Source organism: Micromys minutus, assembly GCF_963924665.1.
Source record: "Micromys minutus genome assembly, chromosome: 5".
Classification (NCBI taxonomy): domain Eukaryota; kingdom Metazoa; phylum Chordata; class Mammalia; order Rodentia; family Muridae; genus Micromys; species Micromys minutus.
In genome coordinates, this window is record NC_137974.1 from 49,928,915 (window position 1) to 49,949,310 (window position 20,396).

At 39.3% G+C, this 20,396-nt stretch overlaps 1 protein-coding gene across 1 annotated transcript in view; it reads left to right on the forward strand.

Annotated features, from left to right (window-relative positions):
• ADGRE1 (adhesion G protein-coupled receptor E1) overlaps positions 1-20,396 on the forward strand; it is a gene marked incomplete at its 5' end in the record, with an annotated part of 105,895 nt that overhangs the window by 72,836 nt on the left and 12,663 nt on the right. Inside the window, 5 exons of the mRNA XM_080917534.1 lie at positions 5,182-5,301; positions 7,129-7,313; positions 8,192-8,362; positions 11,067-11,261; positions 17,872-18,107. Coding sequence (XP_080773660.1) covers positions 5,182-5,301; positions 7,129-7,313; positions 8,192-8,362; positions 11,067-11,261; positions 17,872-18,107 — 907 coding nt within the window. The remainder of the gene's footprint in view (positions 1-5,181; positions 5,302-7,128; positions 7,314-8,191; positions 8,363-11,066; positions 11,262-17,871; positions 18,108-20,396) is intronic.

The window sequence follows — 20,396 nt, forward strand, 5'->3', positions numbered from 1 at the left end:
CCTTTATTCATTAATATGTTGTTGAATTAGGTATTCTATACACTATGTTTATTCCATTTTCATTCTATTAGGTTACATATTTATAAAAATATCCAACTCATTTTATGAAGAAATTAAATATTTCTGAAAAAGAATCATTTTATTACTGTTCTCTAACAACAACCCTGAAGAAACTTCTTTCCATCAACTAGGTGCTTCAACATCTTTGTTCAGTGCTAGCTTCTAACCCTTGTGTTGACATAGTTCTGTTCCACAGAGCACCACTTCACCCTGTTACATAGGATACAGCAACATTTCTGTAATAAACGTGTTTCTCTTTGATACAGAACATTTTTTCACCTTTCCAAGCAATCACAAAATATATTAAAAATGTAACCTTTTATATTTTATAATTTTATATCCAGCTACTTTGCTGAAATTGTTTATCAGCTATAGAAGTTCTCTGGTGGAATTTTTGGGGTCACTTAAGTACACTATCATGTCATCTGCAAACAGTGATGTTTTTACTTCTCCCTTTCTAATTTGTATCCCTTTGATTTCCTTTTGCTGACTAATAGCTCCAGCCAGGACTTCCAGTACTGTGTTGAATAGGTAGGGGAGAGTGAGCAGTCTTGTTGAGTCCTTGATTTCAGTGAGATTGCTTCAAGTTTTCCACCATTAAGTTCGAAGTTGGCTTTTGATTCACTGTATATTGCTTTTATTATGTTTAGGTATGGGCCTTGGATTCCTGTTCTTTCCAAGATTTTTAACATAAAGGGGTGTTGAATTTTGTCAAATGCTTTCTCAGCATCTAGTGTGATGACCATGTGGTTTTTTTCTTTGAGTTTGTTTGTATGGTGGATTACGTTGATGGATTTTTGTATATTAAACTATCCCTGAATTCCAAGGATGAAGCCTATTTGTCATGGTGAATGATCGTTTTGATGTGTTCTTGGGTTCGGTTTGCACGGATTTTGTTGAGTATTTTTGCATCAATGTTCATAAGTGAGATTGGTCTGAAGTTCTCTTTCTTTGTAGCATCTTTGTGTGGTTTAGGAATGAGGGTAGCCTCAAAAAATGAGTTAGGTAGTGTTCCATCATATTCTATTTTGTAGAAGAGCGTATTGGTATTAGGTGGTCAATAAATGTCTGATAAAATTCTGTCTTGAACCCATCTTGACCTGGGCTTTTTTTGGTTGGGAGGCTTTTGAAGATTGCTTCTATTTCTTTAGGTGTTATGGGATTGTTTATCTGGTTTACCTGGTCCTGGTTTATCTTTAGTATCTGGTATCTGTCTATGAATTCATCCATTTCCTCCAGATTTTCCAGCTTTGTTGACTATAGGCTTTTGTAGTAGGATCTGATGATTTCTTGAATTTCCTCAGTTTTAGTTATTATGTCTCTACTTTCATTTCTGAGTTTTTGAATTTGGATATTCTCTTTGCCCTCTAGTTAGTCTGGCTAAGGGTTTATCAATCTTGATAATTTTCTCAAAGAAGTAGCTTTTGGTTTTGCTGATTCTTTGAATGGTTCTTTTTGTTTCTATTTGGTCTATTTTAGCTCTGAGTTTGATTATTTCTTGCTGTCTACTTCTCTTGGGTGTATCTGCTTTTTTTTGTTCTAGAGCTTTAATCTGTGCTGTCAAGTTGCTAGTGTATGCTCTCTCCAGTTTCTCTTGGAAGCATTCAGAGCTATGAGTTTTCCTCTCAGTCCTGCTTTCATTGCATTTTATAGTTTTGGGTATGTTTGTTTTGGTTTTCATTGAATTCTAGAAAATCCTTAATTTCTTTCTTTATTTCTTCTCTGACCTTACTATTGTTTAATAGAGCATTGTTTAGTTTCCATATGGACTTTTTGTTGTCTTTGTTGTTATTAAAGACCAGCCTTCAACCATGGTGATCTGATAGGATGCATGGGACTATTTCAATCTTATATCTATTGAGGCTTTTTTTTGTGACTGATTATATGGTCAGTTTAGGAGAAGGTGTTGTGAGGTGCTGAGAAAAAGGTGTATTCTTTTGTTTTAGGATGATATGTTCTGTAGATATTTGTTCACTCCAATTGGTTCATAACCTCTGCTAGTTTTACTGTGTTTTTGTTCAGTTTTTGGTTCCATGATCTGTCCATTGGTGAGAGTGGGTGTTGATGTCTTCCACTATTATTGTGTGGGGTGCAATGTATTTTTTGAACTTCAGTAGGTTTTCTTTTATGAATATGGGTGCTCTTTTATTTGGATTGTATGGTATCTCATATATGTTAATGATTGAGAGTTCCTCCTGACAAATTTTCCCTGTAATGAGTAAAAAGTGTCCTTTCTTATCTTCTTTGATAAGTTTTGGTTGAAAATCCACTTTATTCGATATTAGAATGGCTACTCCACCTTGTTTCTTGGGGCCCTTTGCCTGGTATGGTTTTTTCCCAGCCCTTTACTCTGAGATCGTGCCAGTCTTTTTCTCTGAGATGAGTTTACTCTATGCAGCAAAAAGCTGCATCTGTTCATGTATCCAATCTGATAGTGTATGTGTCTCTATTGTGGAATTGAGTCCATTTATGTTAACAGATATTAAGAAATAGTGCTTGCTGTTTCCTGCTCCTTTTGCTTTTATAGGTAGAATTATGTCTGTGTGTCTTTCTTCCTTTGGTTTTCTTGCTTAGTTATTTTCTTTTTTTCTATAGGATGTAGTTTCCCTCCTTGTGTTAGGTTTTCCATGTATTATTCTTGTAGGGCTGGATTTTTGGTCAGATATTGTGTAAATTTAGTTTTGTCTTGGGATATCTTGGTCTCTCCATCTATGGTATTTGAGTCTTTGCTGGGTTTAGGAGTCTGTTCTGACATTTGTGTTGTCTTATGGTCTGTATTATGTCTTTCCAGGGTCTTCTAGCTTTCATAGTTTCTTTTGAGAAGTCGAGTGTAATTCTGATTGGTCTGCCTTTATATGTTACATGACCTTTTTACCTTACTATTTTTAGTATTCTTTCTTTGTTTTTAACACTTGGCGTTTTGACTATTTTTGGGAGGAATTTCTTTTATGGTGCACTCAATTTTGCGTTTTGTATCATTTTTTATGCTCATGGTCATCTCACTCTTAAGGGCAGGAAAGTTTTCTTCTATGATTTTGTTGAAAATATTTACTGTGTCTCTTAGTTGATATTCTTCACCCTCTTCTATTCCTATTACCTTTAGATTTGGTCTTCTCAATGTGTCCTGGTTCTCCTGGACACTTAGGTTTAGGAACTTTTTGGTTTTTATATCTTCTTTAAATGTTTTGTCTTTGTTTTCAGTGTTGTGTTTGGTCCCTGAGGTTCTCTCTTACATCTCTTGTAGTCTTTTGGAGATGCTTGCATCTGTGGCTCCTGACTTCTTTTTTATGTTTTCCACCTCCAGTGTTGTCTCTTTTTGTGTTTTCTTTATTGTTTCTATTTCCATTTTCAATTCCTTTATCTCTTTGATTGTGTTTTCCTGTAGTTGTTTGATTTCTTTGAGTGTTTTTCATGTTTCCTCTTTAAAAGCTTCATTTGTTTATGGTTGTCCTCCTATACTTATTTAAGAAAGTTATCCATGCTCTTCTCAAAGATCTCCATCATCATCTTGAGGTATGATTTTAGGTCTGAGTCTTCTTTTTCTGGAGTGTTTGGCAATCTACTGCTTGCTGTGGTGGGAGAGCTATGTTCTGATATTGCCAGATTGTCTTGGTTTCCATTGCTTAAGTTCTTTCCTTTTCCCCTTGCCAACTTGTTGTCTGTGATTATACATGGTCTTGTTGTTAGTGTTTGGTACCTGTTTCTCCCGTGGTCCTGAGGGACTGTGGGTTTAGGAAGAAAACCGCTTGTAAGTGTTCAGCTTTGGTGAACAAGCAGTGAGTTCTGTTAGCAGTGACTCAGCTCTGTCTCTGTGGGCTCATATGTGGGAACTCTTGTGAGGCTCTTCTAGTAGCTCAGTCCTGTGCCCACAGGTCTGGGTACTACTGGCAGTGACCTGGCTCTTTCTCTAGGACACAACGGACTCTTTTCCTGATATCATAGTATTTTCTGCTCTCTCAGGACTCCCAATGTGCTCTCCCTGGGCCTATATGTCAGACTCCCCTTTGTCCAGGTGTAAGAGGGTCTGTAGAGTTGAACTTCAATCACTGCCTTTCCTGGCAAACCCCAGCTCCCACTGACAAGGGCCTGTGCCTTACTGTGGGCCTGTGTGTCTAGACTTTGAGCCAGGGCTTTTTGGGCAGTTCTTGAGTCCCTATGCCAGATTTCAGGCTCTGCTGAACCGGAGGGCCATGTTTTCTGCATGCTCCGCCTAGCCCTCTCTGTGCTTTGGTTACTCACAGTGCATTATCACTAGGCCTGTGTCCCTGGATCTCTACTGTAAAATGTGCCAAGGGGCCTGCGATATTCTGTGGGTTTTATTGTGGTGTCCTTGACAGTTTAAGTTCTATCCAAACTCTGCCTAATGTTTTACTGTGGGTCTCTGCATCTGTTTCCATTAGTTTCTGGGTGAACCCTCCCTGGTGGGAATTGGGCTAGGTACTAATCTATGAGTACAGCAGAATATTATTAGGAATTGTTTCATTGTCTTTTTTTTGCCAGTTGTGTTTAGTTCTTTCCTAGGTTTCTGGGTGATGTAACCTCTGGTTCCTCATTCTCCAGGCAATGCCAAGTGTGATATCTCTCTCTCTCTCTCTCTCTCTCTCTCTCTCTCTCTCTCTCTCTCTCATGACATTGGTCCCAAGCTGGAACAGTCAATGGTTGGTCACTCCCACAATTTCTGTGCTACATTTACCCCAGCTTATCTTCTAGGCAGAACAAATTGTAGGTCAAAGGCTTTGTGGCTGGGTTGGTATCCCAGGTCCTCCTATGGTTGTCTTGTCTGATGGCTGATTCAGGTTTATCTCACATTTCTGGTAGTTCTCTCCTTGTAGATTTCTGGGAGTTCCTATTGCAATAGGTTTCTAGATCATCCAAGAGATGACCTCCCAATTCCATTTTCTCTCCCAGTTCTCTCCCTCTGCCCTTTCCTCACCTCATTCTTTCTGCTCTCATCCTCTCCCCCGTCCACTCATGATGTTTATTTATTTTTCATTCACAGTGAGATTCATGTGCCATTGAGCCATTCTTGTTATTTGGCTCTTGGTATCTGGGACAAAAACCAAATTCAATATACATATACTTTCTGTGTGTCTTAACAAAAATAATCCCCTTTACTTTCAGACATTGAAAGCAAGGTCGTCAATGAAGAATGCAATGAGGAGAATGTGTCCATTATCTTGAAAGCCAGAGGGGATAAGATGAATGTTGGCTGTTTCGTAATCAAAGAATCAGAATCTACAGGTACAGAGTCACCTTGACAGTCAGCCCACTGTGCTTACTGAACATTACAAGGTAGTCATGTATGGTAGAGAACTGAGGAAAGAAAGTTTTCTACCTGCTGGGGATGTTGAACATTAAAAGTGAACATTAAGATCAAGACACTGGAATAAGGTCTGTCACCAGTGGGTGTAGCCACCAGCTATGTGTGCCTGTCTTGATTTCTGGTTATTTATCCATCTGGCCCATTCTATTGTAAGGCTTTCTACTGAGTTCTACCTAATCTAAAATTTGATTTATTGAGTTTATCATTTTTGGAATTTCTGTGTGATATTGTCACTATTTCTAATCTCTTTAGTGAACATGTCTTTTGTGACCAGTTTTTAAGATTTTATTTAGATATTTAGAAGCCACATTGCTTATTGATGCCATTTACATAGAATTCATTGTGTATGGCATGAGGCAGTGAGCATGAGCCCTCTTACATACCATGCCAGCTCTCCACCAAGCTCCTTACCCTAGCAGAAGATTGGCAGGTGATGCAGAGATAAAGCTTAAGTTCACCTTAAAACTTAAATAAAACCACGAGGTCTGCTTTCCCCACTTCTCAGCATTGACTCCCCTTTGTACATAAAATCATATGGTGGCTTCACAAGCTGTGCTGTTTATATCAGGGATGAGTGAGGGAGGAGTGTGGATGGGTGAAAGTGTGAACTTGTGCCCCTAAGTCAGCACAGCTCTGTTGGTATTCCTAGTGCTCTCTTTGCGATGGCGCCAGCAAACACATGGCTCCACAGATGTTTGATAAATGTATTTTAAACTGTAAGAGCTGACAATTTTATTTTCACATTTTACAATATAAGTGAAAAAACTATATTTATTTTTGTATTCTCCCTCCAAAAGAATTCTCTCTGTTAGGAAGGGAACTTTCCTTGTTGTACATCTAGTCAACACCCAGGCTCAGCACCAAGATCTCCTGGTGAAACAGAACAAGAAATACAAAACAATAAAATGCCCTTCTGCTTTTATCTGTCTGAATGAGTCATGCCAGGTCACATGGGCACAAAAATAGGGTGGGCAGGAAGTCTCATCATTGGAGGTCCAGGTATTATGGGCATGTTGGCTTCCCATGGATGGTCTCATTCCAGGAGCTGGTCCCATAGGCATTATTCCAGGAGGAAGAGGAGGGCCTATCATTGGCATCCTGGGAGGGCATCCCATGTAGGGTGTAGGTATCATGCCAGGCCGAGGAGGACCTGGGAGACTGGGGGGAGATGAAATCAAGACCCCTGCAGGCAGAGGAGCAGAGAATGGAGCTGGAGGGATCTTTGCTGAAACATGGCCATTGTTTTGTAAATCAGACCCTGGGCCTCCTTTTCCAACTATTTCTGGTAATAGTCTTTCACATTCACTTTGTGTTTCGGACCACTATTGTTTGTCTTTTTCATAGATTATGGGTAAGATACGTATCATAGTAGTCATAATAAAACTTAGGCATGTTGCTTCACAGGCCATTGGTTACCCTGGTTATCACCATCAGGAACTGATGTTTGGTGTATTAGACCAGGTTTATTGATGCTCAAAAAGCAGGAACAGCAGCCTGGAGTTCGAGTGGGGTTTCCTTCCTTTCCCTGGTTTTCCAATTCTGCCTCAGCTGATATGGACATTCTTGGTTATTTAAGTACTTAGAGTAAACTGGGAAGAGTCTGTGTTTGTACATGTCACATGTGCTGCATGTGTGTGCTCATGTTGCTGTGTGTATCCATATTTCCTGTGAATACATGTTCCATATATAACATCTATGGAACAAACAAATTTTTGCCTATTTGTCTTTAATTTTGGGACATGCAGGGACCCCAGGAGTGGCTTTTGTCTCCTTTGCACACATGGAATCAGCTTTAGATGAACGCTTCTTTGAAGATGGTCGGGTCTCCCGGAAACTGAGAATGAATTCCCGTGTTGTTGGTGGCATTGTGACTGGGGAGAAGAAGGAGGACTTCTCCCAGCCTATTGTCTATACTCTCCAGCACAACCAGGTTTGTGCACTATCTTCTGAGATCTCTGACTGTCTATGAGGGAGACTTGCTACACAAGATGCTCTTACCCATTTAAGAAACGTTTGATTGTTTTGTTTTCAAATGGTCACAGATTTGAGTAAAAGAAATATATTCCTACTTTTTTCTTTTCTAAGAGAGAAGTGTGCATCCTTTTTCAAGTTTCCTCAGTAGTGACACACTACAACAAATGTTCATGCTTGTGTGTGTGCATTTGTGCTAGTGTGTATGTGGTAGCTAAAGATCAATGTTAGTTGTCTTTATTGCTCTCATTTTATTATTTATAATTATGTGTATGTTTATCTGTGGGTGTGTACATACAAGTGCATGTGCCCATGGAGTTCAGAAACATCAGATTTGATGAAGCTGGAGTTACAAGAGGTTGTGAGCCACCTAATATGGAAACTGGAAACCAAACTCAGCTCTTCTAGAAGAGTAACAAGTGCTACAAACCACTGAGCAATCTTTCATCCTTATTTTTTGAGACCAGCTCTGTCACAAAACAAAGAGCTTGGTTCAGCCAGGCTGTCTGGTCAACAGGTCATGTAAACTCTTATCTCTATACCTTCCAAGTCTAGGATAACAGACCTATGATGGTACTTAGAGCTTTTGAAAATGTGTGTACTGGGTATTTGAACAGTTTCTCATTCACATACAACAAGGGCTTGTCTGCTCAGCTACCTTTCCAGCTCTGAAAGTTTTCGTGAAGCAATAACAGCAGTCTAACTCCAGATAAAGTACCAGTAAAGGCTGAAATTAGTTGTTCCATTTCCTGAGTTTCTAGTCCCAGATGGATCTGGTCACATTGAATCTATTCAAAGTGTGAAGTTCTCAGGAGACTGGGGCTTCTGGTCTTTCAGCCGAAGCAGAAGTCTGAGCAGCCTATCTGTGTCTCCTGGAACACTGATGTGGAGCATGGGAGATGGACAGCCATGGGATGTAAGATCATGGAAACGTCGGAGACATACACAGTCTGCAGCTGTAACCGGATGGCAAACTTGGCCATTATCATGGCTTCGGGGGAGCTTACAGTGAGTACTGGTATCTCATTTATGTTTCCCTGAGTATCTTGCTTGAAACCTAGTGGAGGTGATTGACATAACATCTTTTGTGTCTTTCCATGGTCTTGGGTATTGCAGAAGGTAACCATAGAGGGAAGAGTGATGTGTGTCACACTTCTATGGTTAAGAAATTCATTATGTGGTTAGAAAGCATTGACACTGAAGTACAAAATCAGACATAATAACCCTGTATTATTCAGGCTTTCTAAGAGGAACAGAACCAAAAGAAACAAATACTTGTTAGAGGGATTTTATTAGATTGGCTTGCATAATATGATGTGCACATTCCAGGAATGGCTACCTTTACATTAGAGTGGTTGAGAACCCAGTAAATGATCAATACAAGAAGCTGGATATGTCAGCAGCCTCACTCTGGCACTAACAGTATGGAGGATTTCTGGAGCACCATGGATTTATGCCCACACTGAAAACCTGAAGAATCTGGATTCTGGTATCATCTAAGGAGCATTGCAGCAGCTACAATATCAGAACAGATAAATTTCCCAGCAAGATGTGAAGGCGATGATGCAAAAGCCAGAGGTTTTCCTTAGACCCTTTTTTTTTTGTCTGGGTTTCTACCTAAATACAGGCTGGTTCTTTCCACCAGCCTGATCAATAACATTTCTCAAGGGTGTGCCCAACAGCTTGTCTCTTAGTAGACTTCTGATTTAACTAAGTTGATCACCAAAATTAACTGTCACAGATCATAATCAAACATACTCAAAATATATTTCACAAGTCTCATTTAATAAGCAGTTACTAATGAGGAGCTTAATGATCTAGAACTTTTTGCTTAAAGCTAATTGTTTATTGGTCAATTTCAAATTTCATGGGACAGAAGATTAATGCTCAGTGGCATGCCTCATTATGTAGTTAGTAATTAGTTGAGGTAGGACCTGAACCTTGAGATAGCATGGCCCCAAATTTCTCTTTCAACTAAACAACAGACATTAACCAGAAATTGAGCTCTAGGAATTCCTAGATTCCGGTGAAGTTTGATAATACCCTGACATTATTCAGTATTCATCTCTACTCTCAAATGATGCTCTGCACTTGATTACTGCACTCCATTACTGGAGATAACATCTATAAATTACAAGTCCCAGAATCCCTTGACATTAGGTCAAAGGTGTAGTGTAGAATCTTCATTGAGAAATATCCATAACAGGGTCCATGAAGTGAGCATAGATGAATGAACTGACTTAATGAAGAGGAAAATTTCCTTAATTGGTACGGAAAGAGTCCTTGGCTGATGTATTAGGAACAAGGGCACTTCCCTACTATGGAAGTACCAAAAATCTTATAAAATAATGTGTAGCATAGGACTTATAATGGGACAGCAGGGAGAACATTCTCTTTTCAGTTCTGTGTGGGTCACTTTTTTTCCTGAATAAGCTACTCTACCCCTCTGAGTGGAACCCAAATTATTCATTTCAAAGCAGCAAGAATAAAGAGCTAACATATAGTTAACACCACCGAACAAAGTTGTAAGTATTTTTATACATTTACTGTAATCCTACAGAAATGACTATATAAATCAGCTATGGGCTGGAAATATGGCTGACTCTGTAAAGTGCTTGACATAAGACTCTGAGTTTGTTCTCTAGCATTCATTTAAAAAGCTGTGACTTGTGCCAAACGCTTAAAATATCCCCAGTTGGGGAGGCAAAGACAAGTAGATTCTGGAACTCACTGGTAAGCTTTAGGCCAATGAGTCACCTAGTGGTTAATATTCCTTATTGTGGCCCTCAAGTTGTCCTCTGTCCTCTACATGCATGTTGAATACATGTGTACCTGAACACACATATGTGCACAATACAGATATTCATAGTCCTATTTTACTGATTAGCAAATAGGCATTTATGCCTCATCATGATACCTATGACTAGGAGATGGCAAAATTGTGAGCAGTTTTTTTAAACAGTCTGTGACAGTGTTGTGCAGAGAAACCTGTGATGCACTGGGTGGTGGTATCCTTAACACAGAGAAGGCACCACGAATTTTAAAACTATTCATTAATGAACAGTGTAGGGAAAGGACTGTTGCTTTTAATCTAAATTGATATGTCTCAGATATCAGCAACTTTGTTAGTGCTCAGCCTGAGAGGCAGAAACCACTTCATATATTCAGATAAATGAGGGGGTTAATACAGGCAATTGTGCACTCACAAAATCTTTAGAAAAAGATGGATAAGCTTCAGGGTCACCATCCATCATGGTTCAATTCAAAAGGCCCAGAACTTCTGGTATCATTTGTGTTCTATTTTTTGGTAAGGAGGAGTTTGGCCATAGCTCATCTGACCTATAGGTTTCTGGTAGTTTTATTTTTTTCCTGCATTTTTAAGATGTTTAAATATATATTCCAGAAGGAATCTTTACTACCCCCAAAAGCATGTAGAACCCACTGTATGACAGGTGAGTCTAGGAACAATGTCCTAGATGTCCTTTCTAGGAGAGCCAAGGAAACACTAGGGGTTGTGTGTGAGTACTCATGGGTGCAATCAGATTTCTCACTGTCATGGATAACATTCAAATTTGTCTGAGGCCAGGGAATAGAAGTTCTGAGACTTTCAGGAGGTCTGGGTAAGGTGTTGTCTATTTTTTTTTTTTTTTGTGGTGCTGAGGGGGGATTTCAGTTCTATTGTGAGGCCAACAATTGTTCTTCTTCATGACAGATGGAATTCTCCTTGTATATCATCAGCCATGTGGGTACAGTCATCTCTCTGGTATGTCTTGCCTTGGCCATGGCAACCTTCCTGTTGTGTCGTGCGGTTCAGAACCACAACACCTACATGCATCTGCACCTTTGTGTGTGTCTCTTCTTGGCCAAGCTTCTCTTCCTCACCGGTATAGACAAGACTGACAACCAGGTTTGTGACCCTCGGGCTGTGTCCCTATCCAGCAATACCGTCTGCCCAAGCTCTGCTGCTCATCATTATCTAGTTCCCTCTCCCAGGGCCTCTTCATAGAGTCTGCCGACTGTCCTAGTTTTCTCTCTGTTGCTGTGATAAACAATATGACTAAAAGCAACTTGGGCAAGAAAGGGATTATTTTAGCCTACACCTTCATGTCACAGTCCACCAATGCAGAAACTAAATTAGGGACCATGGAGAAATGTTGCTTGCTGGATTTTTCCTCTTGACCTACTTTCTTATAGGATTACCAGCCCAAAGATGGTGTTGCTTATGACAAGCTGGATTCTCCCATCTCAATGTTCCACACTTTTACCTACAGGTCAATCTTATCAAGGCAATTTCTCAGTCAAGGTTTCCTCTCCCCATTTGACTTTAGTTTGCATCAGATTGACAAGAAACTAACCAGCACAGCTAAGTTCTCACTGAGTTGACCTATTGTGACAACTGTCAGTCTAAAATCAGCTCCTTAAACATTTTTTGAACTGGGCATTTTTTGGTTGGGAGACTTTTAATTACTGCTTCTATTTCTTTAGGGGTTATGGGACTGTTAAGATGGTTTATCTGATCCTGATTTAACTTTGGTACCTGGCATCAGCCTAGAAAATTGTCCATTTTATCAAGATTTTCCAGTTTTGTTGAGTATTGTCTTTCATAGTAGGATCTGATGATTTTTTTGAATTTTCTCAGTTTCTGTTATGTCTCTCAGTTTTTTTTTTTCCTGATTTTGTTAATTTGGATACTGTCCCTATGTCCTCTGGTTAGTTTGGCTAAAGGTTTGTCGATTTTTCTCAAAGAACCAGCTTCATGTTTTGGTGATTCTTTGTTCTTTTTGTTTCTACTTGGTTTATTTCTATAGTTCTTTGGTTTCTACTTGATTTCAGATTCTACTTGAATCAGTTCTACTTGATTATTTCCTGTAGTCTCCTCCTCTTGGGTGTATTTTCCTCCTCATCCTCCTCCTCCTCCTCCTCCTCTTCTTTTTCTTCTTCTCCTCCTCCTCCTCCTCCTCCTCCTCCTCTTCTCTTTCTTCTTTTTCTCAAGCTTTCACATGAGTGTTAATGTGCTAGCATATGACCTCTCCAATTTCTTTTTTTTTTTGTTCTGTTCTTTTTAAAAAAAATTATTAGATACTTCTTGTATTTACCCTTGGAATGTTATCCCTTTCACCCACTTCCCCCCACCCCCTCTACTTGTCCTCACAAATCACCTTCTCCAGCTCAGTGCCTTGGCTTTCCCTACATTGGAAAAATGTGCCCTCACTGGAGTAAAGGCCTCTTCTCACATTGATGTCAGACACTGCTATTCTCCACTACATATACAACTGGAGACATGGGCCTCTCAATGCATGCTCAGTGGTTGGTGTTCTAGTCCATGGGAGCTGTGGAGGATTTGGTTGATTGACAGTGTTTTTCTTTCCATGAGGCTGCAAACTTCTTCATTTCCCTCCCTCCCCCAGCACACTCACAGGGGTCCCTCTGCTCAGTATGAGCATCTTTGGGGTATATACCTAGGAGTGGAATAGCTGGCAGTACTATGTCCAATTTTCTGAGAAATATCCAGACTGATTTCCAGAGTGGTTTCACCAGTTTCTAACCCCACCAACAGTGGAGGAGTGTTCCTCTTTCTCCACAGTCTCACCAGTATCTATTGTCAAATAATTTTTTGATCTTAGCTCTTCTGACTAGAGTGAGGTGGAATCTCAGGGTTGTTCTGATTTCCCTGATGACTGGGGAAGTTGAGCATTTCTTTAGGTGTTTCTCTACCATTTGGTATTCTTCACTTGAGAATTTTTTCTTTAGTTCTGTACCCCATTTTTAACAGGATTATTTTATTCTCTGGAGTCTAATTTCTTGAGTTCTTTGTATGTATTGCATATTAGCCCTCTATCAGATGTGGGATTGGTGAAGATTCTTTCCCAGTCTGTTGGGTGCCATTTTGTTTTCTTGACAGTGTCCTTAGCCTTACAGAAACTTTGCAATATTCATGAGGTTCAATTTGTTGATTCTTGATCTTAGAGCATAGGCCATTGGTGTTCTGTTCAGGAAAATTTCCCCTGTGCCCATGTTTCTAAGCTCTTCCCCTCTTTTTGTTCTGTTAGTTTCAGTGTACTTGGTTTTATGTGGAGGTCTTTGATCCACTTGCACTTGAGCTTTGTACAAGGAGATAGGAAAGGATTGATTTGCATTCTTATGCATGCTGACTGCCAGTTGAACCAGCACCATTTGTTGAAGAGGCTGTCCTTTTCCCAATGAATGTTTTTAAGCTCTTTTGTCAAAGATCAAGTGACTATAGGTGTTAGGGTTTATTCTGGGTCTTTAATTCTGTTCCATTGATCTACCTGCCTATCTCTGTACCAGTACTATGCATTTTTAAAAAACACAATTGCTTTGTAATATAGCTTGTGGTCAGGGATAGTGATTCCCACAGAAGTTTTCTTGTTGTCAAGAATAGATTTCACTATCTTGGATTTTTTGTTATTTTAGATGGATTTGCAAATTATTCTTTCCAACTCTATGAAGAATTGAGTTGGAATTGTAATGAAAAATGCATTGAATCTGTGGATTGCTTTTGGAAAGATGGCCATTTTTACAATGTTGATCCTTCTAATCCATGAGCATGGGAGATCTTTCCATATTCTGAGATATTCTTCAATTTCCTTCTTCAGAGACACGAAGTTCTTGTCATACAGATCTTTCACTTGCTTAGTTAGGGTCATACCAAGGTATTTGATATTGTTTGTGACTATTGTGAAGGGTATCTTTTCTATAATTTACTTTTCAACATGTTTGTCGTTTGAGTAGAGGAAGGCTACTGATTGGTTTGAGTTAATCTTATATTCAGGCACTTTGCTGAAGTTGTTTATCAGCTGTAAAAGTTCTCTGGTAGAAATTTTGGGGTCACTTACATATACTATTATATCATCTGCAAATAGTGATATTTCGACTTCTTCCTTTTCAATTTGTATTCTCTTGACTTATTTTTGTTGTCTAATTTCTCTGCCCAGGACTCCCAGTACTATATTGAAGGACAGTGGACAGCCTTGTCTATTCCCCTATTTTAGTGGAATTGCTTAAAGTTTCTCACCATTTAGTTTGATATTGGCTACCAGTTTGCTGTATATTGTTTTTTACTATGTTTAGGTATAAACCTTTGATTTCTGCTCTTTCCAAGACTTTTAAAATGAAGGTGTGTTGAATTTTGTCAAATGCTTTCTCAGCATCTAGTAAGATGGTCATATATTTTTTCTTTGAGTTTGTTTATATAATGGATTACGTTGATGGATTTCTGTATATTGAACGTTCTCCGTATCCCTGGGATGAAGCCTCGTTGATCATGTTGAATGATCTTTTTGGTGTTTTCTTAGATTCAGTTTGCAAGAATTTTATTTGTTCATGAGGGAAATTGGTCTTAAGTTCTCTTTTAAAATAGTTATTTTTTTATTCAATATGAGAATGGCTACTCCAGCTTGTTTCTTAGGACCATTTGCATGGACGTTTTTTCTCCACTCTTTTCCTCTGAGGTAGTGTCTGTCTTTGTTTCTGAGATGAGTTTCCTGTATGCAGCAAAATGCTGGATCCTGTTTACATATCCAAATTGATAGTCTATGTCTCTTTATTGGGGATTTGAGTCCATCTATGTTAACAGATATTAAGGAATAGTGATTGTTGTTTCCTGTTATTTTTGTTGTTAGAGATAGAATTATGTCTGTGTGTCTTTCTTCTTTTAGTTTCCTTGATTAGTTATTTTATTGCTTTTTCTAGGGTATAGTTTCCCTCCTTATGTTGGGTTCTCCATCTATTATCCTTTGTAGGGCTGGATTTTTGTTCAGATATTATGTAAATTTAGTTTTTTTCTGGAATATCTTGGTCTCTTCATATATTGTAATTGAGAGTTTTGCTAGTTATAGTAACCTGGGCTGGCATTTGTATTCTCTTAGAGTTTGTATGATGTCTGTCCAGGGTCTTCCAGCTTTTATTGTCTCTGTTGAGAAGTTGGGTGTTGAATTCTGATTGGTCTACCTTTATATGTTACATGACCTTTCCCCCTTACTGTTCTTAGTATTTTTTTCTTTGTTTTGAACACTTGGTTTTTTGACTTTATGTGTCAGGAAGAATTTCCTTTCTGGTCCAATCTATTTAGAGTTCTCTTGGCTTCTTTTATGGTCATGGTCATCTCATTCTTAAGGGTAGGAAAGTTTTTTTCTATGATTTTGTTGAAGATATTTACTGTGCCTTTTAGTTGATATTCTTTGTCCTTTTCTATACCTATTATCCTTAGGTTTGGTCTTCTCATTGTGTCCTGTATCTCCTGTACATTTTGGATTAGGAGCTTTTTGGTTTTTGCATCTTTTCTTCATGTTTTGTCTATGTTTTTAATTTTGTCTTTGGTCCCTAAAATCCTCTCTTCCATCCCTTGTAGTCTGCTGGTGATGCTTGCATCTATTACTCCTGATTTCTTTTTTAGCTTTTCTATCACAAGGTTGTCTTTATTTGTGTTTTCTTTATTGTTTCTATTTATGTTTTCAATTTCATCATCTGTTTGTTTGTGTTTTCCTGTAGTTCTTTGAGTGATCTCACCTAGTTCTCCTTTAGTTGTTTAAGGGAGTTAATCACGTGCTTTTTGAAGATCTCCATCATCATTGTGAAGTATGCTTTCAAGTCTGAGTCTTGTTTTTCTGGTGTGTTAGGCAATCCACTACTTGCTGTGGTGAGACAGCTGGGTTCTGATGTTGCCAGGTTTTCTTCATTTCCATTGCTTAAGTTCTTTCACTTTTCTCTTGCCATCTTATTATCTGTAATTATAGGTTATCTTGTTTGCAGTGACTGAAGCCTGTCTCTCCTGTGAATCTGAAGGCCTTTGGGCTCAGGAAGAAAATTGCTTCTGCATGTTCAGCTCTTTGTGGGCAAGCAGTGAGTCCTGATGGCAATGACTCAGTTTGGTCTTTGTGGGATCAGGTGTGGAAGCTCTTGTGAAGCTGTTCTGGGAGCTCATCCCTCTGCCCACAGGTTCTGAGTCCTACTGGCGGAGACCCAGCTCTTTCTCTAGGTCAAAAAAAAAAACACTTTTTCAGAGAGCACCCCACTCTCTGTGCTTTGAGAACTCCTGGTGTCACCTCCCAGACCTATGCGTGAGGCTCACCTCTGGTCCAGGTGGGAAAGAGCCTGTGCAACTGATCTGCAAGCATAGCCTTCCCCAGGCAGATTCAGAGACCAGATGACAGAGGCCAGGCCCTATTTGTGGGCTGGAAAAGTCCCTTTTTTCCCGAGAGCACAACACTCTCTCTGTCCTGAGAACTCCAAGCATAACCTCACCATGCCCGTGCTCCATGCTTTCTGCTGGTTCAGGTGCAAAAGAGCCTGTGTGTGTGGTCTGCAAACATGGCCTTTCCAGGGAGATCCTGGTTTCTGCTCACAGAGGCCTGTTCCTTATTGTGTGTTGGAAACACCCTTTTCCACAAGCACAGCAAGCACTATCTGTGCTCTGGATACTCATGGCATGACCTCACCAGGCTCTCTGCTGGTCCAGGTGGAAAAGAGCTTGTGCATCTCTTGATTTATAATTTTTATATGTCTGTCTTTATATGTTACTGCTTTCAATATTCTTTTTTTTCCCTGTGCATTTGGTGTTTTAATTATTATACGATGGGAGTACTTTTTTTTCTTGTACCATCTGTTGGGTGTTCTTTAGGCTGTTTCTATGTTTATGGACATCTCTTTCTTTAGGTTAGGGAAGTTCTTTTCTATAATTTTGTTGAAGATATTTGCTGGCTCTTTGAGTTGGGGATTTTCAGTCTCTTCTATACCCACCAATCTTAGGTTCAGCCTTTTAGTTGTATCCTGGATTTCTTGAATGTTTTGACATAAGAGCATTTTGGTGTTTGTATTTTTCATAGCTGTTTCGTCTATGTCTTTTATTCTATTTTCTGCCACTGAGATTCTCTCTTTTATCTCTTCTATTTTGTTGGTGATTCTTGAATCTGTGACTCCTGTTCTCTTTTCTTGGTTTTTCATTTCCAGGGCTGTCTCCCTTTGTGTTTTCTTTAATGTTTTTATTTCCATTTTTAGATCCTAGATGGTTTTTTAAAATTACTTCTCCTGTTTGATAGTGTTCTCTTGTATATCATCAAGGAATTTATATGTTTTCTCTTTAAGAGCTTCTACTTGTTTACTAGTGTTCTCCTGTGTTTCTTTAATGGAGTTATTTATGTCCTTCTTAAAGTCCTCTATCATGTTTATAAAGTGAGAATTTAGCTCAGAATCTTGATGTATAGGTGTGTTGGGCGTTGTGATGTTGCTAAGTCAAATTGGTTTCTGTTGCCTATGTTCTCTTCCTTTCTTGATGAAATCCATTACTATAACCACAGACCTCTCTCTGTTTAGTTGCCATGTTTACCTGGTCTAGATACTCACTATTCCTAGATGGTGGACGGGTGACTACATTAAGCTTTGTGGAAAAGAGGCTGAATTTTTTTGAGGAACCCCAGTAGAGACCATTCCTCTCTTGCTTTTGTACTACAGCCTTATGCTGCATAGGAGATCCTGACATGCAGATTTCTTCCCTGCAGACAGCTTGTGCCATCATTGCGGGATTTCTACACTATCTTTTCCTTGCCTGCTTCTTCTGGATGTTGGTGGAGGCAGTGATGCTCTTCCTGATGGTGAGAAATCTGAAGGTGGTGAATTATTTCAGCTCTCGCAACATCAAGATGCGGCATCTCTGTGCCTTTGGCTATGGGATCCCAGTCCTGGTGGTTATGATCTCTGCTGCTGTACATCCATGGGGCTATGGCATGCATAATCGGTGAGTATCATTTCTTCTCTATGAAGACCTTGTTACTAGGCTTCATAATAATGGCACTAGCTACTTGATCAATGCCATGACAAAATACTTAATAATGATGATGATGATAAAATTAAGGGAGGAAGGTTTTATTTTAAATATTATTGAAGGTGTATGCTGCATTATGGCAGAGAAGTCAGGGAAGGAATCAAGCAGGAACTTGGAAGTGGGGACCATGGAGAAAAGATACTCTCTGGACCACTTATGATCATGTTCATTGAGCTTTATTGTAAGGCTCAGGTCCACTTGCCTAAAAATGGTGTTGCCTCCAGTAGTCTAAGACCTTGTGCATCAACTAGCATTTAATGAAATAACCCAAAGATATGCCCACAGGCCAATTTGATGGAGGTAGTTCCTCAATAAAGGTTCTGTCTTCCCAGAAGACTTTAGTTTGTATTGAGTTAACAAGCACTAACTGTCACAACATTCAAACCACATAATACCTTTGTGGCTACTAAAAGCAGTGATTCCAGCAATGGGTACCAAGTGATTCAACCCTGATTGATCATATATATAGAAAATAAGACATTTCTGGAGTTGAAATCATAGGCCTTTGAGTATTCAAGGCCAATGCTGATGCCTGTAGCTTTCAGTTGCAAGAGCTAGGTTTCTACAGCTACAGGCTGTAGGATTCTGCAAGTTATGTCTCAAAGTACTCAGATTGGAGGCATTCTGGTTTAATATCTATTATTTTGACAAACTATCTTGAGAAAAGTCAATGCAGGAGAGAAGAGGTTCTTTTTCAGTTTGCAGTTTTAGGTTACAGTTCTTTATTGTGAAGAGTCAAGACAGGAACTTTAAACACCTGGTACATGTCATCCATAGTTAAAAGAATGCACTCAGGTCTATTTAAGAAATAGTTCTGCGTCCATCAATTAACCTAATTTAGACAATGGGAAACCAAGCCTGCTGATCTCCACCTTCTCAATGAGATCCTTCTACTTTCAGGTCATTTTTGGTTATCTAGTGAGTTTAATTGGGTATACTTATAGAGTATGGGTGAGAGTGTATTTACAGGAGTGTAGACAAATGAAGAAAATCTCTCTCTCTCCTCTAGCAACTATGAGCTGCCTATAAACCCTCAGGGAGAAGTGGGGCCTTGTGTTGTACTCAAGGTAGCCATCTGGGTTAGCATGAGAGCAGGTGCTTGTCCAGTGGGGGATGTAATAGCTGTCAATTAGATAGTCAACTTGCCTTGGATCCCAACATTATGATTTTACTTGAAAAATACAAAAATGTGTCCATGAAATTAGGGTTTATCATTAAAACTAAATGTTGGTTTAACAGTATTTTACAATACTCTAGCAATGCTCAACTCTTGCTCTGCCCTGGTGAAGAGTGTATATACATACACACACACACACACACACACACACACACACACACACACACACACATATACATACACACACACACACACAAACACACACACACACACACACACACACACACACACATATATATATATATATATATATATATATATATATATAGTTATATATAGTTATATTGCTATCAGGGCCACCAAAACATTTACTACATAGAGAACATACAACTGTCTTAGTATACTATTCCAGAGAAGGAATATCTAGTTGAGCTAATTTGTTTCCCTAAATGCATAAATAAAACCTGCTCAGTCTCTATAATGCTACTTGTACATATGCTTTCATAGCTGACAATTGAGTATTACATGATCAGTTGGTATGCTCTTTCTAAGGGAAGACTATTTATCCCAGTATCAGCATTCCCTACTTTTGTCTGTAATTCTTTGTGTAGGGTGAGGTCTTGTAGCCTTTCTCCCACATGAAACCTTCAAATCACAAAAATAATGCATGGCTTGATAACCCTACAGGTGCAGCACTGGTGGTAACCAACAGCTCTCTAATTTGACTTAATACCCACTCAATGAGGGCTCTGCACCTCTTCTAGATAGGACAATAGTTCTGGGCCTGGTATTATGGACAAAGGAGATCCAGCCCTGTGGGCCTAAGTGCAGGAACGCTGGCTCTGCCCCTTGACAGCTGTTGTGCTCTGGTGATCTGGCCCCACTCTTCACCTGGGCAGTGCTGAAATGCTTCCTAGGTGGTGTGAGCATGGGAGAACCACTAACTCAGCTATCACACAGGCCCAGATCCAGGGCATTGAGTTGTCTAACCCCAACATCTGCCTCATCTATGAAATGCTGGAGTGCATGAAGGGGCTGGTCCTCCAGAACCAAAGCTACATAATCTCCCAAACGCAAGGTAACTT